The following is a 21,092-nucleotide window of genomic DNA, read 5'->3' on the forward strand; positions in this document are numbered from 1 at the left end:
TGGCAATGGGAGGATGAATTTTGTTGACCTGCGAGAGGACAGCAGGTTTGTGCTCCATGGAGCCACAGCCACTCCCATGGGACGGTCTATCTTAGCAATCTGTTGGAAGGCAGATTGCTGGGCTCCCATGCACAGCTGCATTCCCTTTGAGAACTGAGATCTGCAGCTAGGATGGCAGCTGTCTAAACCTGCTTAGCAACAAGCATGGATCTCATCACCTACATCTGAGCTTCCACTACAGCACTGAGACATTGAGTGGCTTCCGCCTGTGCTGCAGTGGAAGCTGAGACAGAGGCCACTGGATGCTGCATCATGGCTGGGTCCACTAGTGCTGTCATAGAGCTAGCCACTACTTACATCTTGGGAAGGATGGGCTCCAAGCTCTGCACGATGCCTCGGGCTTTGTTGGAGCCAGACTCCTCCATGCTCCTTGATGGTGACAAGAGACTGTTTGGCAGGTCTGTCAATGCATCAAGCCCCTTGGTGTGCATTACCATCAGTGTTCTCCTGTAGGCTGTTCCATCAAAGTCCTCATCTGAGTCTCCTGTGGCAGAAGTTGTCAGTGACCTCACCCTCCAGGGAGCTGGCACATGAACTATCCTTTCCCTCTGTCCTGGCTGGAGCCTACTCATGCCTGCTGACTCACCATGTAGTGATCCTGACTCTATACTGCCTCCAAAGTTCACATATTGAGCTGATAGCTGTGAGTGTCAGATCAAGTGATGGTATTTCTTGATTCGTGGTGTGATGTTGCTCTTTCTCGCTTTCTGTGACTGTTGTAGCTGGGTAGGCTGCAGCCAAGGTCACATCATCTGCAGCTTGCACTTAATGCAGGATAAGGGTGAGAAGGGCCATAGTGCAGGAACATACCAGTCTCAACAATATCAGATGCTGTGGGCTCTCCCACAGCCAATCCATGGTGTGCAGCACCATCCCCTCTGAGCTCGGGATGAGGGTGTGCCTGTCCCCCACCTGTTCAGTTTTGCTCCTTTCTATCATGGAAAACCTTGCCCTGCGAGGATTTAATGTAAGTGATTATTCTTGCAGTTTGTTTAGTTGATGTGTCTGTCATAGCTGAATAGCTGGAATAAGTTGAGGATGTGAGAAGTGGGTGTGAGGATGGCAGCATTGGAAGATGTGTAAGAGTGAGCTGGAGTATCCGAATGTTAGGCATGAGTCCTGAATGCTGGAGGTGCGTTAAGCAGCATAAAAAGCTGGTGGTGCGGTGGGTATGAACAGGGCCAGGGAGAGAAACCATGGGCCCTGGTGCTTCTCCTGTTTCTGGGCCCCTCATTCCCCACACCGTCCCTCCACTTAAACTTTTTCCCTTTTCAAGATTTACCAATCACGGAAAGGTAAAGTGAAGACACCCATTGTTGGCATTTAGTATAAGTAACGTCCGATTATATATGCAGCATGGGTCATTAATATTAAGAGCAGTAACAATATCATGTAGTGTTAGCTTGTGTGTGTCTTTTAAGTGATCCCACCACAACTATTAAACAAACCAGAGACTGCAAATTTTACTTTGTCAGCATCAAGCAATATTATTAATTTGACAAGAAAATATCCTATTGGTTATTTATAACACTGTGCAAATGATAACGTCTGACTTTGGTAACTACCTCAGCCCTCGTTAGCATGTTCTACACATTGCACCGTATGAACAGGGTGACAGTAAATTCATATTTGGGGGAAAGATTCGATCCTTGCAACCCAGATAAACTGTGCAAGATCTTTTCCATTCTATGGAAGAATTAGAAGACTTTCTCCTGCCTGGGTGCATGATATAATTCAACGTAATTATTTCATACCAAGGGTGTAATTGGATTCTATTTTATCAGTAATCTCACAGGGTAGAAAGATCAAGTGACTCCTGAACGATAAAGTGGAATGATTGAACAAGAGGTCTTCACTATCAGTGAGAAGCACTGGAGTCCTTGGGTGTCTTTGTGTGACACAACTTTTAAGAGGCCAGAAGACAAAAACTGGTTTACATTTGTATCTATGTTTCCTTGATCAGCAAGTCTGAAGACTCTGCTAAGTGCTGCTTCTCACTACAATATGTTTTCAATATCTACTGTGCAACACAACTTTATCGTGATAATTCAATACTTCAAAAATCTCAAAAGCACCACGATAGATTGGGATAATAGGTAAATAGACAAAAGGACAAGGTTGAAATCAATGGAAAAAAACTCTTGAGAATCATGTGCAGGATAAAACAGGTTACTGATTCACTTTTTGAAATTAATTCTTTGGATTTGGGCAACGCTGGTTAGGCCAGCATTCATTGCCCATTCCTAATTTCCCTTGAGAAGGTGGTGGTGAGCTGCCTTCCTCAACTGCTGCAGTCCATATGGTGTTGGTACAACCATAGTGCTGTTAGGGAGGGAGTTTCAGGATTTTGACCCAATGACAGTGAAGGAATGGCGATGTATTTCCAACTCAGGATGGTAAGTGGCTCGGAGGGGAACTTCCAGGTGGTGGTGTTCCCATGTGTCTGCTGCTCTTGTCCTTCTAGATGGTAGCAGTCGTGGGTTTGGAAGGTGCTGTCTAAGGAGCATTGGTGAGTTCCTGCAGTGCATCCTGTAGATAGTACACACTGCTGCCACTGTGCGTTGGTTGTGGAGGTGGGGAATGTTTGTGGATGGGTTATCAATCAAGCAGGCTGCTTTGTTCTGGACGGTGTCACGCTTCTTGAGTGTTGTTGGAGCTGCACTCATCCAGGCAAATGGGGAGTATTCCATAACTAACACTCCTGACTTGTGCCTTGTAGATGGTAGACAAGCTTTGGGGAGTCAGATGGTGAGTTATTCTCCACTGAATTCCCAGCCTGCTCTTCTAGCCACAGTATTTATTTGGGTGGCCCAGTTCAGTTTCTGGTCAATGGTAACCCCAGGTTGTTGATAGTGAGTGATTCAGCGATGGTAATGTCATTGAATGTTAAGGGGCGATGGTTAGATTCTCTCTTGTTGGAGATGAGCCCATTACGCACTCATGTTCTGCTGATTTCACCCCACAAAGCCCACTCCCAGTAAACTTTCATTAGCAACAAATTAAACAGAACCCCAGCCATGATTCCACCCTCTGTTCGCAAGATAATTATCGATGACAAAGGCCATCTAACCCAGCTCATTTCACCCATCCAGAATAACTTGTGTGTTAGGAAAAGGAGTAAGTCGTTTGGCCGTTCGAGCCTGCTCCACCATTTGATAACACTACCTAGATTATACCAGTGACTACAACTCAGAAGTATTTAATTGGCTGTAAGGCGATTTGAAACATTGTGAAAGGTGCTGTACAAATGTAGATTTTGTCTTTCTTTCTTTATGTCTGCATGCAGTAGACAGAATGACTAGCAATGATGAAATTGGAGGCCCAATGCTGATTCTCTAAGGATAATTAATCACAGAGCAATCAACTGATGTTAGGAAAGTGACCACAAAGAAATCACTACATTTACAAAGTTCAACTCTGTAGCTAATACAATCTTACCATTCTGACTTCGCTGGTGTCAGCCCGCAATAAACCATAAATGACATCTGCCCTATTTACACTAATAACACTCCCCAGGATTTGCCAGACATCTGCCAGCAGCTTAGGAAAAATGTATTGTAGATTGAATTGCTGTTCAGAATTTTTCAAAGGGGAATGATACAAAATAAATAAATTCAGTATGGCCTTAACTCAAGAACTGGATTCTTTCTCCTTCCCCCCCCCAGAAACTGTCATACTAATTGTATTGCGCACTGTGAGTTTACAGCCTAAAAGGGAAAAATGGAATTAATAAATCAACTCCCAACAGCAAAAAAAGAGTGAAACCCCCAGACCCCACACCACGTCACCCACCTCTCCAACAGCCCTCAATCTCTTCTTCCTCTCTCCCCCCCACCCCTACCCATGGCATCCGCTTGGCTCTAAAATAGAGATTTTACTTTCCATTTTTCAACCAAGACCTCTGTTATTGCGCAGCTCCTGCTGACCTTCGGCTAGTTCCATGGTTTTCTGGCAGGCTCTTCAAAGAAGAATCAGAGCCACAAAGCTGCCCGAAGGTCAGAAGCAGCAGCGCAGCAACTCTGAAATTGACATTGACAGACTGGCTTAAAAAAAACCTTGACTCGGCCTGAAGGTTCCAATTATCTTTTTTTAAAGTCTGTCTTTCAGGTCTGTGGCTCTGCCTCGGGCTGCTCAGGCTGGGGGACAACGAGAATCTCTGTTTAGAGGACGGAGCCTGAGCTCTGGTGTTTGGCACTGTTTGTACCCACTTCTCCTAGGCCCTGGGTATGAGATGTCCTTTGAAGATGCCTAAACCCACGTGAGGTCATTAAACTTATTCCAGCATTGCTGCCAGATCTTTGGGATCAGGCTGCAGGAGTTTACCTCCCTGGCCTCCTGTTCCCTTCTGAGGTTGTTCCTTGAGGGCCTCCTAGCAGAAACACAGGCCTCCTCCTGTCACCTCCATGACACAGGCTTCCAGCACTGCAGCCATAAACCACCGGGCCCTCTCTCTGCCCTGGTGCTCCATTTGCCTTCTCTCCAATTGCAGCAGTGACAGTCAGCAGTAATGTCCTTATGCAGCTTACCTTTAAGAGGGACAGACAGCCTTTACGAACTGGAGGCTAGCTGGGACATGTGTTAGCCTCCCACACGGTTGAGCCCCTTGTCGCACTGGGCCGCACGCTGAAATCATTCCAATGAGGAGGCAGCACAAAATTTGGGTGCTGTCTCCCTCAACAGGAATAGGCACATCACGAATCAATTGTCTGATGCCCAAAAACTGGTACAACTGAAATTTTAGCCATATATGTTTGAAACGTTTTAGAGTTTGTTTAATATTGCTTGCTAATCTTTTCTCATAACCACCTTATGCCTCCTGTGTTAACTTTCTCATTTCTCTGCTTTACTTTCTATAATATTCCTATTTATTAACTGAATCTTGCTCCTAACATTTGGTCCTTTTTCTGAGATGGTTAATTGAACCATGCCTCTGTTAATGCAACCACATCAAAATTCTATGCAGCCCTTTGTGCCTGCAGCTGATAACCATATTAGTTGCATTATGGACATTGTATGTACAGTTTAAACTTCCTTCACCACTTTTGCTATTTTTGTCAGTCAGGTCCCTGCGATTTGTGGGATATTTCTAATTTTACTGCTGTTTATATAACTTTCCTCTCATTTCTGCTATTGGCTGGTTCGCCTTCCCTTACCAAAATAGTTTAAACCTTCACCTACAGTACTAGTTGACCTCTCAGCAAGAACATTAGTCCCACCTTTGTTCAGGTGCAACCTGTCCAACTTGCATCGATCCCCAGTTAACCATGTGCGCAGGAAGTGTCTCCAGTTTCTAGAGCTCAAGTTTCAAAACTGCCTTACGTGGAAATAACTTCCCACATAGAACAGGATGCTGATGGACTTTTGTTAGAAGAAAATGCTTTACTGTTCTGTGCAGGCATGTTTTCAGCAAAGAAGCAAAAGTTTTTGTATTTTTTCAAGTTAGTCAGCATAACCAGACACACTTCTGCAAGCTCAGTATGAGTTTAAAATAAGGTCAGTGAGGTAACCTTCTGGAACATTACATTACTGTAATCAATACTAAGAAATTAGATGCCAACTCAAATTGTCATAAGCGTTATACAGTTTCCATCCCATTTTCTCTTGAGTCTAGAGAGAAAAATACTTGATGTTTATTGGATCAGTTACGTACATAATGGTTTTATAAACACGTGTGAGACCACAAAAAAAAATTCCTTTTCTTTCCCAACCTGATTCACTTTTTCTTTGTATCAAGAGCCTTTACAGATCAGAAAATATGTCTGTAAATAGTACATTAGGCACCCAATGTTGAATGTAGGCCATTAGACTGGTCATAGGTGAAGAAATCAAACTCTCCTACACCATTAGTTCTGCCTGCTGCTTGTTAATCAGAATTTTTTCATGGCAACTGACAGATTTACTAATGACAAGTCAGTCGAAGAATATTGTTTCCTCCCTCAGGTTTAATTAGAATGAATATTCAGATACATGAGCACTGCAAGAATCATGTTTCCTTGCCATTACTTTTGTGGAATAGGTACCATCAGCTTTTTGTTTGAAATTTATGCTCCACAACCCCTCAGATGGTAGTGCTTGAAAATTAAAACAGACTTTCATTTATGGTACACAGTATCTATAAGCAGTACTTCCCAAACTTTTTCTTGGTGTAACCCCATTTTAATGCCTCCGACTTTGTGACCCAGGGTAAATTTTTAGCTGACCAAGAAAAGTGGGGGTGGCTCCTGAACAGGGGAAGGTTTAAGTTGGGGTGCACTTTTGGCTCCTGGGTGATGGTGGTTGTTTAGCACCTGAGCAGTGGATGGGGTACTTGTTTAAATTGCAGGGTTTTTATTCAAGACAAAACAAGCACCTACCTTTTCACAGGCTTTTTTGCAGTAGTAGTCAGGTCTCAAAGATGTCCATTAGGCCATGTACACCAATTGGGGGGAAAAAATGGAAGGATTTAAAGGGGCTGCACAGCTGTTAGCGCTCAGTCCAAGCTCCACGACAGCCATTGCTGCCTCAGAGCTTGCAACCCCAAAATCTCATCTTGCAACCCACAAGAAGGATTTTAAAAGCCTGTTTTTATCCCTAATATGAAAATTAAGGTTTTCATGTTTTAATTTTACTATGAAATATAGGAGGAAAATCATTGAGAAATAATAGGGTCCCAATATGTAAGGAAATGCGGAGAAAAGAATGAAAACAAGAAGTTTAATTGAGCTAAATGACAACCCAGTTACACTACTTATGGCTTCATCATCAAAGTCTCATTTAACCCTCTTTAAATTTAAAAGTGGAACTAAAGAACGTATGTTTATTATTATGGCTTGAATTATTTACCTGCCGCAACGATGGTGGAATATAAAAAAAAGTCAGATTATACACATGAGAACAATTAAAACCTTGCTTTTAGTAAACAATGCCTTGGTATGGTCCTATGTCAGTCTCTGATTGATGACCCTGTGTCATCAGGGAACTATCAATGTTGTAACTTTGTAAATTCACTACTGTACTTGCTCCATACCAAATTTGGAATGAAGGCTGGAATTTGTTGCAGCATAGGGATACAGGTTATTACAGCTGTGCTAAATAGAAGACCCAGCATCCCTTTTTTAAAAAAAAAAGTCCAAATTGAACAACCTTTGTTTCTTTTCCTACTAAAAATCAGTTGAGGTCATCAAATGTGTGATGCTGGCAAGACTGGTACAGCATATGTTGTGTATGTGCAACTCAGGAACTGACTTTTAGTAAGAATAGAATGGGTAAATTGGGGTTGGTTTCCAGGACACCAAGGGCAGCAATTCCCCCCCCCCCCCCCCAGTTGGAGGGGTTTTGCGGGAGCGGGCGCAAGCAGGCGGGTTCCCGATCGGCATCCCCGGTCAGGGTCGCGCCGCCATTTTACATGGGTGGGCCAACTAATACCCACCCAGCGTGATGTCCGCCCGGAAGTGCTGTGTGCTCCCTGCACTCCCTGAGCCGGGAGTGCGCTCTTGTGAGCATGTGCACGAAAGAGCACAAAATCTCCCTGAGGCAAAGTGCCGCCTCAGGGAGATCAGTGTTACTTTTAAAAACCTAATTAAAGACGGGAAAAAAATTTAAGGACATGTCCCCCGCATGTGAAACTGTCACATGAGATGGGACATGTCCATAGCTTTTATTAAAAAATTTGTGAAATTTTAAATCTTGCATGAAACCTCATCCCGCCTATGAATGATGTTTCGTGCATTATCCGAAGGCCACCTAGCATCCTTGCCTGCCCGCCAACCTTAAGGTTGGACGGGCGGGCCCATTAAGTTCATTAATTAGTTTTTTAATGGCCGTAATAGACCTTTGACAGTTTGACGGGCATGCAGCCAACTCAGCTGCGTGCCCACTGAACTGGAAACCTAAATGTCGTGGGGTGGCGTCGGGACGCGCGCCCAACGTATCCCCACATCATTTTACGCACCGGTGAGCAGGCCCCACCCCCGCTCACTGACCGGAAAATGCTGCCCCAAGGCTTCAAGCAGTCTGGTTCAGCCTGGGAAAGTGACCAGTGATAGTGGAGTTTGCGGTGGAGAATGAAGATAGTGGCTTCAGGCATCCTAATGTTTACCTGATGGAAACTCTTTTGAGTTACCAACAGTCACAGATTGCAACTCTTTTCGAGTACAATCACAGTTCTTGGTTTCCAGGAGTGGGACATGAACCCACAACCCTCTGATTCAAAGGCGAGGGTGCTATGAACTGAGCCACAGCTGACACCTCTAAGTTGCAGTTCATCAAAGTCTGGATAACAGGCAAGCAATCTGACAGCACAGAAACCACAAAGTGATTGGGGGAAGTAGATTAGAAGCTGGGTACATATGAAAGCTGATTCCATGGCTTTGAATAGTGTGAATTATATCAACATTGTTTTAATTTCCATTCCCTTCCTTCATAAACCTCTGCAGTTTTACATAAAAGCCTTCAAAATATAATTACGTGTTTTCAATTAAATCTAGAAATTCTAATTGATCTGCCACTTATTCTACATTAATTTATTTTTAACTATTCTTTGTACCTGACATATATGTGGGGGAGATAATGTCACTGGACTAGTAATCCAGAGGCTAGGCTAATGCCCTGGTGACATTGGTTCAAATCCCACCATGCCAGCTAGTGGAATTTAAATTCAATTAATAAATCTGGGATATAAATCTAGTCTCAGTAATGGTGACCATGAAACTATCATCAATTGTCATTAAAACCCAACTGGTTCACTAATTTCCTTTTCGGGAAAGAAATCTCCAACTCTTTTCCGGTCTGGATTTCATGTGACTCCAGATCCACAGCAATGTGGTTGACTCTTAACTGCCCTCTGAAATGGTTTAGCATGCCACTTAGCTCAAGGGCAATTAGGGATGGGAAACAAATGCTGGTGTTGCCGGTGATCATAGAATTTTAATGGCACAGAATTCAGCCGATTGTGTCTGCACCGGCTCTCCAAATGAGCATTATGACCTAGTGCCATTGCTCTGCCTTTTCCGTCTACTCCTGCACATTGTTTCTATTCAAATAATCATCTGATGCCCTCTTGAATGCTTCGATTGAACCTGCCTCCACCACACTTCCAGGCAGTGCATTCCAGGCCCGAACCATTCACTGTGAGAAAAAGATTTTTTTCTCATGTCACATTTGCTTCTTTTGTAAATCACTTTAAATCTGTGCCCTCTCGTTCTTGATCCATTTACGAGCAAGAACAATTTCTCTCTATCTACTCTGTCCAGCCCCCTTGTGATTTTGAACATCTCTATTAAATCACCTGTTAGCCACCTTCTCTCCAAGGAGAATAGTCCCAGCCTCTCCAGTCTGTCTTCATAACTGAATTTTCTCATCCCTGGAACCATTCTTGTAAATCTCTTCTGCACTCTTTCCAATGTGTTCACATCCTTCCTATAATATGGCACCCAGAACTGTACACAATAATCCAGCTGAGGCCTAATGAGTGTCTTATATAAATTCAGCATAACTTCCTTGCTCTTGTACTCTATACCCCTGTTAATAAAGCCCAGAGTACTATATGCTTTATTAACTGCTGTCTCCACCTGTCCTGTCACCTTCAATGATCTATGCACTTATACACCCAGGTATTTCTGCTCCTGCACCCCTTTCAAAATTTCACCTCTTATTTTATATTGTCTGTCCATGTTCTTCCTATCAAAATGCATCACCTCACACTTCTCTGCATTGAACTTCATCTGCCACCTATCTGCCCACTCCGCCAACTTGTCTATGTCCTTTTGAAGTTGTACACTGTTCTCCTCGCAGTTTACAACACTCCCAAGCTTCGTATCATCCACAAACGTTGAACTTGTCCCCTGCACACCAAGATCTAGATCATTAATATGTATGAGGAAAAGCAAGGGTCCCAATACTGATCCCTGGGGAACTCACTACAAACCTTTCTCCAGCCCAAAAAGTATCCATTGACCATTACTCTCTGCTTCTTATTTTTCAGCAATTTTGTATCCACATTGCTATTGTCCCTTTTATTCCATGAGCAATAACTTATCTCACAAGTCAGTTGTGTGGCACTGTATCAAATGCCTTTTGAAAGTCCATGTACCACATCAACAGCATTACCCTCATCGACCTTTTTGGTTACCTCTTCAAAAAAAACTCCAGCAAGTTAATTAAACACAATTTCCCCTTTAGAAATCCATGCTCACTCTTCCTTCGCAACCCATCTTTTTCCATGTGACTATTAATTCTATCCCAAATAATTGTTTCCGGAATCTTGCCTACCACTGAAGTTAAACTGACTGGTGTGTAATTGCTGGGCTTATCCTTACAACCTTTTTTGAACAAGGGCACAATGTTTGGAATTTTCCAGTCCTCTGGCACCTCCCCTATGTCTAGTGAAGACTGAAAAAGTATGGCCAGTGCCCCTGCAATTTCTACTCTTACTTCCTTCAATATCCTTGGATGCACCTCATCCAATCCCAATGCCTTGTCAACTTTAAGTAGTGAAGGTCTATTCAACATTTCCTCCTTATCAATTTTGAACCCTTCTAGTGACAGTGATTCCTCACCTGTCACCATGGCCTGGATAGCATCTACCTCCTTGGTAAAGATGAATGCAAAGTATTCATTTAATACCTCAGCCATGGCCCCTTCATCCATGTGTAAATTTCCTTTTAGGTCCCTAATCGTCCCTACTCCCCCTTTTATCATGGTTTTACTATTTATATGCCTATAGAAGACTTTGGGATTCCCTTTTATGCTGGCTGCCAGTCTTTTCTCATAATACCTCTTCGATTCTCCAATATGCTTTTTCACCTCCCCTCTGAACCTTCTGTATTCCTCTTGGTTCTCAATTGTATTTTCTACCTGACACCTGTCATAAGTGTACTTTTTCTTCTTTATCATAATTTCTATCTCCTTTTTCATCCAGGGAGCTTTGGATTTGTTTGCCCTACCTTTCCCTTTCGATGGAATATACCTTGACTGTGCCCGAACGAAGTCTTTTTTTGAAGATAACCCATTGTTCAGCTGCAGTTTTTCACGCCAATCTTTCATTCCACTCTATCTGGCCCAGCTCCCTTCTTGCCCCATCAAAGTTAGCTCTTGTCCAGTTAATTATTCTTACTCTTGATTGCCTATCGCCCTCTTCTATCATCATCCTAAAACGTATAGTACAATGATCATTGTCTCCTAAATGTCCCCTCACTGACACTTGGTCTACTTGGCTCACCTCATTTCCAAGAACCAGGTCCAACAATGCGTCTTTTCTTGTTGGATTGGACACTTACTGCTGTTAAAAAAAAAAAAATTCCTGAACACAGTCTAGGAACTCTTGCCCCTCTCCGCCCTTTACACTACCACTGTCGCAGTCTACATTTGGGTAATTAAAGTCACCCATTATAACTACTCTCTAATACTTGTATTTCTCTGCAAGTTCTCTGCAGATTTGTTCTTCTACGTCCTTCTCACTAGCTGGCAGTCTATAATCTGCACCAAGCAATGTAATTGCACCATTTTTGTTCCTTAGCTCTAGCCAAATTGATTCTGTCCTTGAACCCCCTTGGACATCCCACAAAGTTTTTTTAAAAAAAGCAAAATGTTACTCGCCAGTATGAAAACAACATATTGTGCAAAATCATGGAGGTGGAGCCTGAAAAAACACTCAATATTCCATAATAAAAACTCAATGTAACTTAATCACAGTTAATCAATAGCCCATGTATGTTACATGTATCCTGTAACTCACAATGAGCAATTTCATGGAAGATCTACTAGTATTATTTATACACTATTCTGCAAAAGTTTGTCCATGTAGGGTTTGTAGAAACATGAGCATCATCAAGATGACACATTTCTGTTATGCCTGAACATTCTGATTTAGTGTAAACTTTGGATGCATCTTTACATAAAGTGCCATAATAACCCAATTGCAATTAATATTTTGCTACTAGATCCCCACTGGGCTCTCCAGTGAGTACTTGAGTTTATTATGAAGTGCACGAATGGTTTAGGTGCAAATTCTGTTAAGTGACATGGCCGGGCTACACACATAATTAGTTTTACAGCTGCACGATTAATTCTCTACCCTAATGCACGTCAACATCTAGTATGCAGAAATAGCGGAGAACATAGATTGAGCCATCTTGCTGATCACACCATTTATAGTCCTTTAAACAACTTACTATATCAAAATAAATTTGTAATACACCATACAAGTGTGTGAATGGTTTTTAAAATGTGTTATTTACAACATTGTGAATTGCCTAGAAGTAATTCCTTTAAAATGATTATTCTTCCATTTATTCAAAATCTACCTGCAATTTCTGTCATCTTCCTAGGGACAGACATTTGGAATCCCAAGCTTTAAGGAAATCATGTGCTGAACAGTCAGATGGTTGTCATGCATATCCGTCAGTTAGATCAAATGTTGCTTCAGATCACATTTAGTTTTCTCTAAAATCTTCTGTCATCTGAACATTTGCTTCCCGTATAGTATTAGAGCTCTGGAGTGAAAGGCAAGGTAAGCTCCTGAGTTTTAAAAAATGCAAATCAAACACCACAGACCATTTCCCAGTGGAGATATTTTATGCCTGAGTGTAATGTCTTGCATTGTATACTTGTTAATTGTAAAGCATTCTCATTTTATGGAAGGTGATGGTTCAGTACAAGAATGTTGAAGCCTTTTCTTCATTGCAGAGGAACTTTGGGATCCAGACTATCACAGAAGTGTTTTTTTATTCCTGTCCAGACAGAGAATCATACAGGCTTAGAGAACCACTGGTTAAATACTGGGAGAAAGCAGTAAGATTCTGTGGGCCCCACATAACCTCCAGTGTCCCTCAGAGCACTTCTTCTTAACATTAAGAACTAATGACCTGCATGAGTTAACTGGTTTCAGGGTGTCACAATGCAGTGTTTTATCTGCTATGCTTTGTTTCTTCCATTGAAAGTATTATTTAATTGAAGTGTACAGGATACAAGGCTTTAATACAAATTGGATAAAAGATCTTCATTGGCATTTATTTGTTTCATTTGGGAGCAATACTTCATGATGAAACCTGTTAATCAAAATTAGAGCTCATTTTACTTGTCTCTCCTTGGGTCCACATGCAGAGGGCAATCAATAGGAACAACAAACATGCTTTTCCTAACATTGTGCTACCAATAACTCTGGGTAGAACTTGGCAGTACCATGTTCCAACCTTGTATCCTCAGAACTGCAGTGGTAAATTTTGTAAGACCTGTGTAGATCTCTGACTTTGCGGAGCTTGGAGTAAATTCAGTTGAGGCTTTCTAAACTAGAAAGGTTTTGATAGAGTAAATAAGGGTAAACTGTTGCCACTGACAAGAGAGACATATTTAAGGTTATTGACATAAAGGCTGGAGGGAAAATGACATTTTTATTTATGCACCAGGGATCTGGAATCTGCTGCTTGAAAGGGTGGTGGAAATAGATTTAATAGCAACTTTCCAAAAGGAATTGGATAGATATTTGAAAGAAAATATTATCAGGACAATGGGGAAAGAACAGGGTACCGGGGCTAATTGAATAGCTCTTTCTGAGAGCTGGGGCAGAATTTTCTGTTTGTTGGGGCGGTTTCCCGATCGGCGCCCCCGGTCGGGAGCGCCGCCATTTTACATGGGCGGGCCAGTTGAGGCCCACCCAGCGTGACGTCCACCCTGAAGTGCTGTGCGGGCGGGGGGGGGGAGGGTTTCCCTAAGCAGGTCTCTGTGCTCTTTCGCGCATGCGTGGAAGAGCACACAGATCTCCCTGAGGCAAAATGCTGCCTGTGGGAGATCGGTTCAATTTTAAAAACTGTGCTGAACGGAAAAGAAAAAAATTATTGACATGTCCCCTCATGTGACACTGTCACATGAGCTGGGACATGTCAATTACTTGAATGTTAAAACTTAATAAACATTTTTAAAACCCTCATGAAACCTCATCCCGCCCGTGGATGAGGTTTCATGTTTTTTCGGAAGCCCGCCTGGGCTCCTGGCCTGCCCCCCAACCTTAAGGCTGGACGGGCAGCCCTGACAACGACCTCAATTAGGTAATTAATAGGCCTTTCACAGTTTGGTGAGCACGCAGCCGATTCGGCTGCGCGTCCGCCGAACTGAAAATGTAAATGACGTGGGGTGACGGGATGCACACTCGACATATCCCCACGTCATTTTACATGTCGGCATGCGGGTCCCAGTCCCACACACCAACCGGGAAATTCAACCCCTGGTATAGGCATGATAGGTGGTATGGCCGCCTCCTGTGCTGTATGATCTTGTGAAAAGTGAGAGAGAGATTTAGAGCCCTTTCAGCAGGTAGTAAAGGTACCTCATGTCAACCAGCTCTGATGAGTTTAGCTTCAGAACAAGATGGAAGTCGTTCTGGAACTAATTTATCAAACATTACTAATTGTTCTTGAATTGTGTTTAAAAATCGAGTGGAAAAGTGAAAAGAAATGGCAAAAGGGAATTAGACTGTTATCTGAAAAGGAAGAATGAGCAGGGTTACAGGGAGAAAAGGCGGGGAAATGACACCAGGTGAATTGCTCATTTTTGGAGGGCTGGTGCAGACATGATGGGTCAAATGGCCTCCTTCAATGCTGTAACAATTCTGTGATAATGACCTTGCTTTTTTTTTGGAGGCTTTTGTGGACAAAGATCCAAGAGTACAGGTCAGAATTCTTTACAACAGAATTGGTGGGGGTGATGTGGATAAAGTTAATAAGGGGAGGAATCTCCTGACTCCATATAGGACATCGTTTTCTGAAGGGGACTGTGCACAAGGTTTCCCTTCCCTCCCAGTGAGGAAATATTCTATCGAAAATGAAGACGACTAAAATTTTGAGCTTCAGCAATCCATCATTCTACTCTGCAAGATATTGCAAATAATGTGATTCCGTTACAATATCACGGAAGGAATTTTTAATCTTGAGATCAGTCAAGTAGTTTTAACAGTTAGCAGTTAAATGAAAACAATGATGAATTTGAAGAAACTCCAAGGCAACATGATGCAATTTAATTTTTTCATAAATTAAGTCCATGTATTATATAAAAATAATATAAATTATTCATGATGGTGGCCTCCACAATTGAATTACCTGCCAACATTCAATATCTAAGCTCAGACATGAAGAATGGTTATTTGAATAGGTGGTATCTGTGGAACTATACCCAAAGAAGTCAGCATTTTCAGGAGAGATGGGAGAAAATGCCATAAGGAAAGGTGTCACCAGTGCTGAGTAATAGACCTTGTTTGCAGCAAATATTTGTGCCAGGTTAGCTATAATGCAGCCAGATAAGGTAAAACTTCCTCTACTCTCACTTCAATGATATGCTTCAATCCTAACTAGTCAGGACTTCGCTAGTTCCCATATTTATCATCCTTATACTCTATCTGAAATAGCCAATTTGTGCTACAGGTTCCATTTCAAGAGGAACTGAGTTTTGATGGTCCTCTCTTTTATGTTAAGATTCTTGAAGCCATAAGAGACAGATAATACTCATCCCATCAGTTCAAGTTGGATTTGAAGCTAGGTGCCAAAGCTGAAAGGACATTGCTATTCCGCTGATAAACTAGTCACTCTACAGCATGTTTATTAAGCATTCAGATGTATACACCAACCGTGTGAAGTTTTTAATTCATGGTAGGAGAGATTAAAATATGCTAGTTATTTAGATAACTTGCTAGTCAGCATTTTGATTTTAGCATTGAGGTTAACTGGTGCCTTACTGTCAATTCTGATTCTGACTGGATTCAAATGAAATGCTTGTCAGCCATGGCTCAGTTAGTAGCACTCTTGCCTCTGAGTCAGAAGGTTGAGGGTTCAAGCCCCACTCCAAGACTTGAGCACAAAATCAACGCTGACACTCCAGTGCAGTACAGAGGAAGTGCAGCACTTTTGGAGATGCTGTCTTTTGGATGAGACTCCATCCAAATCAAGGCTCCATCTGCTGTCTCGGGTACTGTTTCAAAAAACATAGCCCATATTGATCTCTCAATCAACATCACAAAAACAGATTAGCTGATCATTATTGCATTGCTTTTTGTGGGAGCTTGTGGACAAATTAGCTGCCACAATTTCTGCATTATATAAGTGACCACGCTTCTAAAGCATTTAATTGGTTTTAAAGCCCTTTGAGACATTCAATAGTCATAATAGGTGATATATGAATGCAAGCCATTTTTCTTAAATAACCCTTTTGTTCTTTTGTATTGAAAGTATGATATAGGGTGGATTTGAAGATAAGGAGATAGAGAAAATAAGTTTCCAATGGAAATCTAATTTTTGGTCCTTGAAATGAAAATCTCTTTCCAGAAGGATAGCATTGAAAGCAGAATTCGATTAAATTGAATTTTATAGATAATTGCAATTTGGTTAAAGATGTGAAGTGGCATAATTTTTTGTATTGGCTCTTTGTTTGTTACTCCTCTGTAAGTAACTTCTTTCAGCTCTTAAACAGCAGATGACATTAAATATTTAGCACCAAAGCTGGCTTTTGATTGTTAGTTGTTGCTGATGTGAATTTAAAAGTTTTTTGCTACTTCACCAAGAAAGATTTACTACAAGAGTGAATAATCAGTTGCAATAAATAATTGATTGCATTTCCATTAGTACAGGGAATAGAGTTATTAACTAATGCTGAATAGTAAAAGCAGAAAGTCTAAACACATTCCTATGTTTTAAAACTCATTAAAAGGCAATACTTTTAAACTGCATTTGAACTGTATGACATTGGCCCGTAACTTCCAAACTTCCTAGCATTGGATTTGGGGGTTCCCCAAAGAGGCACTGGGGAAACCCCCTGGGAAGTTCGCAGGTAAGGGTTTGCACGGCAATTGCCCAGAAGCGCACACTTCCTCTGCACTAGGAACCATCTGAAAATGTGATTTAAATCATAAACTTTGGATGGTTCTGCTGGTGTTGTACCAATAGTTACCCAGAAAAGGTTAGAAGAATTAAAACCTCTTCTAACTTCTGAGTAACTATTGTAAGGACCCAGACTGACCCCCATGGGAGGAGGAGCCTCCAACCCCCCGACCTCTGACACCAGCCCGCCGACCTCCGACACGACCCCCACCACCGTCCGAGCCTGTCCCTCCTTCTGGACTTGCAACCCCACCCCCACCCCGCCCAGTCTTGCAACCGGCGGCACCCCCTCGCCCCACCCCCAACCCCCAAATCCTATGCACTTACCTTCCCCTGCCCTGTTAATTCTCCTGACTCTAAACTTACCTGCTTTATGGCAGCTAGTGCCATAAACAAGGGGGCGTGGCCTCCTTGAATACACTGGAGCTAGACTTTGCTGGGGCCTGTGAGGAGTCTTTCGATGCAGGCCCCAAGCAGCTCCGGCCAACGGAAGTGGCAAAGTAATTTTCAAGACCAGGTATTTCTTCTAATTCCTGCAAGCCAGCACTTACTGACGCTAGTCTGAGGTTGCAGCCCATTGTGTGCGCGGTGCTGGCTTATTAATTCCTGTACCACTGCTGTTGACTCTCACGCTTTGGAATTGGAATTTTTCTATGAAACATAACCAGTACAATAGGCAGGGATTATAAAGTAAAAATATTGAGCATATGCTGTAAGTGATAAATGTATTGTGAAACAGTTTTACTGCCATCAAGTGTTCATTTTGGATGTTCTGGTTTTTAAACTTGTTATTACACCAAAATCCTGGGTGTTAAGTTTATTCTGAAGTACATAAGCTGTTTTCTAAACTTCTAAAGTTTTGAAGCAAGCATGTCTGTGAGATGAAGAGAGAATGCCGAAGAAGTGTTAATATTCTAAAGTCACCTAAGGCTCCTAATTCTGCAGGTTTCAATTTGTCATGTTGCATTGTGTTTCTGTTAATTAAATACTTACTTCATGTTTTTCCATTCTGCAGAAATATTGCTGACCCTCAGGATTGCTATTCCTTCTGTCTTCAACAAGGTCCAGAAGATCAATGTGTTTGCTGATGTACAGTGCAAGGTCAACATTTAGGTGGTAACAATTATAACCAACAAACGAACTCCACCGGATCAAGCCAAGAAAAGTACAGCAGCCAATTGAACTCTCAGCCAGGCTTAGAGAAATTGTTTGTTACAAAAGTTGCTAACAGAGTGACGGGCTCCTTAGTAGCAACATACTTACCTACTGAAGCTGCTTTGCCCATTAATTGCATTCACCATAAGTGTGACTTAAGTCTGTCCTCACAACAGATTGACATCGGCTTCGAACCTTGTCCGATGAATGTATTTCTATCGTCGTTTTGCAGAATGAGCACATCTTTGCTCTTTTGATTTTGATCCTCAGTGGTTGCTGACTTTTCCGCTATTTAATCCAGTGCGCAGGCTTTTGGCCATGTTTTCCTCCAACAGTATTTAGAAATGAAGCCTTTTTTTGAAAGGTTTTGCCGTGTGTAAAAAAAAAAGAAAAATAACTTGCAGATAAGCTGAGTGAATGCTGCAAGAGTAACAGATTTTTGTTTGGAAAGTATCTAAATGGAATTTGAAATTGTTTTTACGTTTTTGATAAAACCAAATGGGAATAGACTTCAGGTAGATCGCCAGTTGATGTCAGCAAAAGAATTAATGTATTATCTTTTTATACTGGGGGTTCTGCTCTGTGGAGTCATGACTTAACATCCAGGATGTATGATTTTTTGTCACAATTTTTAATTACAACAGTTAACGAGTAGAATGTTTCTGGCTCCACAGACCAAGACTACCTGTTAAACATTCTCAACCCTGTAGATTCCCACCAATTGCACAGTAATAACTTGTCCAACAACTACTGCTACAAGCTGACAGAAAAAACTAAAAGCACCAACAAACTCTGACCTGTTGCATAAACAGATGGAACGAGGTTTCTGATTCCTACAGTGGTTAATATCTTGTCAAGTTACTCATGTCTGAACTGTAACTCTTTTCCTATTTCTCCTTTGAGATACAGATACTAGTGGTCTCTCAGGCCAAGTTTCCACATCAGCTACCACAGGAGCAGCTGGTTTCTTCTGAGCTAGTGACCCATGGCACTACCCAAATAACAAAGACAGGAGCAGTTCACTCTCAGGCAGTTGGTCTGTCTCAGGAAAGCTCCCACACACCACCATCCCAGTAGCAGCGTCACCAACAAAAACAATTGATTTTGTCTGAGCCAGGAACTCATGGTCACTTACTTTGTTGCAGAGGCAGCAGAAGCTGTTCTGTCTTTCAGCCAGCCCACATTCCTATTCCTATAGTAGTAGCTGGTCTCTTCATACAAAACATAACTGGCATCCTTTGAGCTAAGGACTGATTTTTCCTTTATCCCAATTCCTAAGCTTCCTTCCTTCTCTCCCTCTCCTTTTTCTCAGAGCAGTTACTGATGCCCCTCAGACCCGTGGTCTTTTACAGCACTAAGCAGCAGTGGCTGACTCTTCCAGGAGTATAACTGGTCCCTTGCAAACTAGGTTCCCTTGCAGCAGTAACTGGTCTCTTCTCTGTCCACCACAGCATACAGTTCTCTAACGGGATCCTACAAACCAAACTGAGCTGTGATCTGGAATTCAGGTGCATCACTGAAAGCTGCCAGGTCCCTCTCCACCATAGACACTTTGAAATAACTCTGTAGAGACAAAATAATGAAAGCAAAGCTAAAAGTTATTTCCCTCTTCCCTCCTATCTCTTTATAGTATATTGCTTGTGCATTTTGTATAGCTTTTATACAGCTGGCAAGTGCAGTTTGTGTTCTCTTGTAGAAGCTAATGTATAATGGCTCTATCTGCATGAAAATGCAGAAGGATTACTAGTTCACTGGCAACTAGCCCAAGGATAGTGCAGAAATTGTGAAGCTTTGAGAGAAATTAGACAAATTTATTTTTGCTGAATTTCTAAAAATGAGGTGACACCTGGTACCAAACTGCAAAGAACAATTGGCTTGAGATGTCTGGGTTATATATATGGAAATTAATTAGCATTTGACCAGATCCACGTTAATTTAAGTGATCCAAATCCCTTCATGTGCATAGAGCCAATAATATATTAACCTCTGTTTATAATATTTCTGGTTCCTCGTCAGCATCCTTCTATCGATGAACAATGATGGACATGCAGCAAGCAATCCATTTGAAATGGGATGTCTTTATATGGCACATCTTTGCTGATGTCTAAAGAGGCCAGTCCTTGAGAGGCAGGTTCTGCCACAAGTGTCACACATGAAGTTACCAGGTGTCATTGTGGGTTGTTTTGGGGTTGGCATCTGTTAGCAAGCCACGATAGCCACTGGTCATCGTGGAGGTGCATGCCAGCTGACAGGAGATGTCGCCATTTTCCTCTACCGTCAGCTAGTGACTCCCAGGTGTAATAATTGCTGTTTAGGGCCTTCACGTCAAGCCTGCAAGCATCCTTAAAGCGGAGCTTGGGCCTTCTACTAATCATCTGGCTCCAGCTACCTCACCATATAAGTCCTTGGGTATGTGGCTGTCTTTTATCCTGTGGACGTGTGCGAGTCGACGAAGCAGCCTCTGTTGATTAGTGCTAACAAACTTGGGAGCCCTGCCTTCTGAGAGGATTGCCACATTTGTGATTTTGTCCTGCCAGGATATATCCATAACATGTTGCAGACAGCGTAGATGGAAATTGTTGAGCTTGTTGCCCCTAGCAACATGATTTTTGTTCTAATGCAGAATGTTGAATAAATCCAATTTAAACTAGCCATTCTGATGACCTACATAAATATGTTCAGAATTTAGAGTTTTGATGACTTTCTATTAAGTATGTGCCTGGGGTAAGTATCGGTTTTTTCCCATTCTGCATTTATTTTGTAACCAATCTAAAATGTTGACTTTGAGAGATTATGAAGTTTACTGGCACAATAAACCAAAAATTTAATATCATCCGTTTCATTTTGGCAGAGGAGTCAAAGCAATTAAACTGATCAGATTACAGTGAGACTACAGAGTAGGTTAACCCCACCACAGTACCATCTTATCTACTTACATTAGTCCAGATCATTTTCAATGCCACATTGACAAATTATAAAACACAGACAGATTAGCTGTGTGTGTAAGTTTTCTGTAACTAAACGGAATTCATCTTTACA

General features: G+C 42.0%; 1 protein-coding gene across 9 annotated transcripts in view; it reads left to right on the forward strand.

The window, feature by feature from the left end:
* ncoa2 (nuclear receptor coactivator 2) overlaps nucleotides 1-18,431 on the forward strand; it is a 203,545-nt gene extending 185,114 nt beyond the window's left edge. For all 9 annotated transcript variants that reach the window (XM_078540350.1, XM_078540349.1, XM_078540355.1 and 6 more), the window contains one exon: nucleotides 17,914-18,431. In XM_078540350.1, coding sequence (XP_078396476.1) covers nucleotides 17,914-17,925 — 12 coding nt within the window. In that variant the 3' untranslated portion in view covers nucleotides 17,926-18,431. The remainder of the gene's footprint in view (nucleotides 1-17,913) is intronic.
* The last annotated feature ends 2,661 nt before the right edge of the window (nucleotides 18,432-21,092 follow it).

This window comes from Cetorhinus maximus, chromosome 4, assembly GCF_964194155.1.
Source record: "Cetorhinus maximus chromosome 4, sCetMax3.hap1.1, whole genome shotgun sequence".
NCBI classification, from domain to species: Eukaryota; Metazoa; Chordata; class Chondrichthyes; order Lamniformes; family Cetorhinidae; genus Cetorhinus; species Cetorhinus maximus.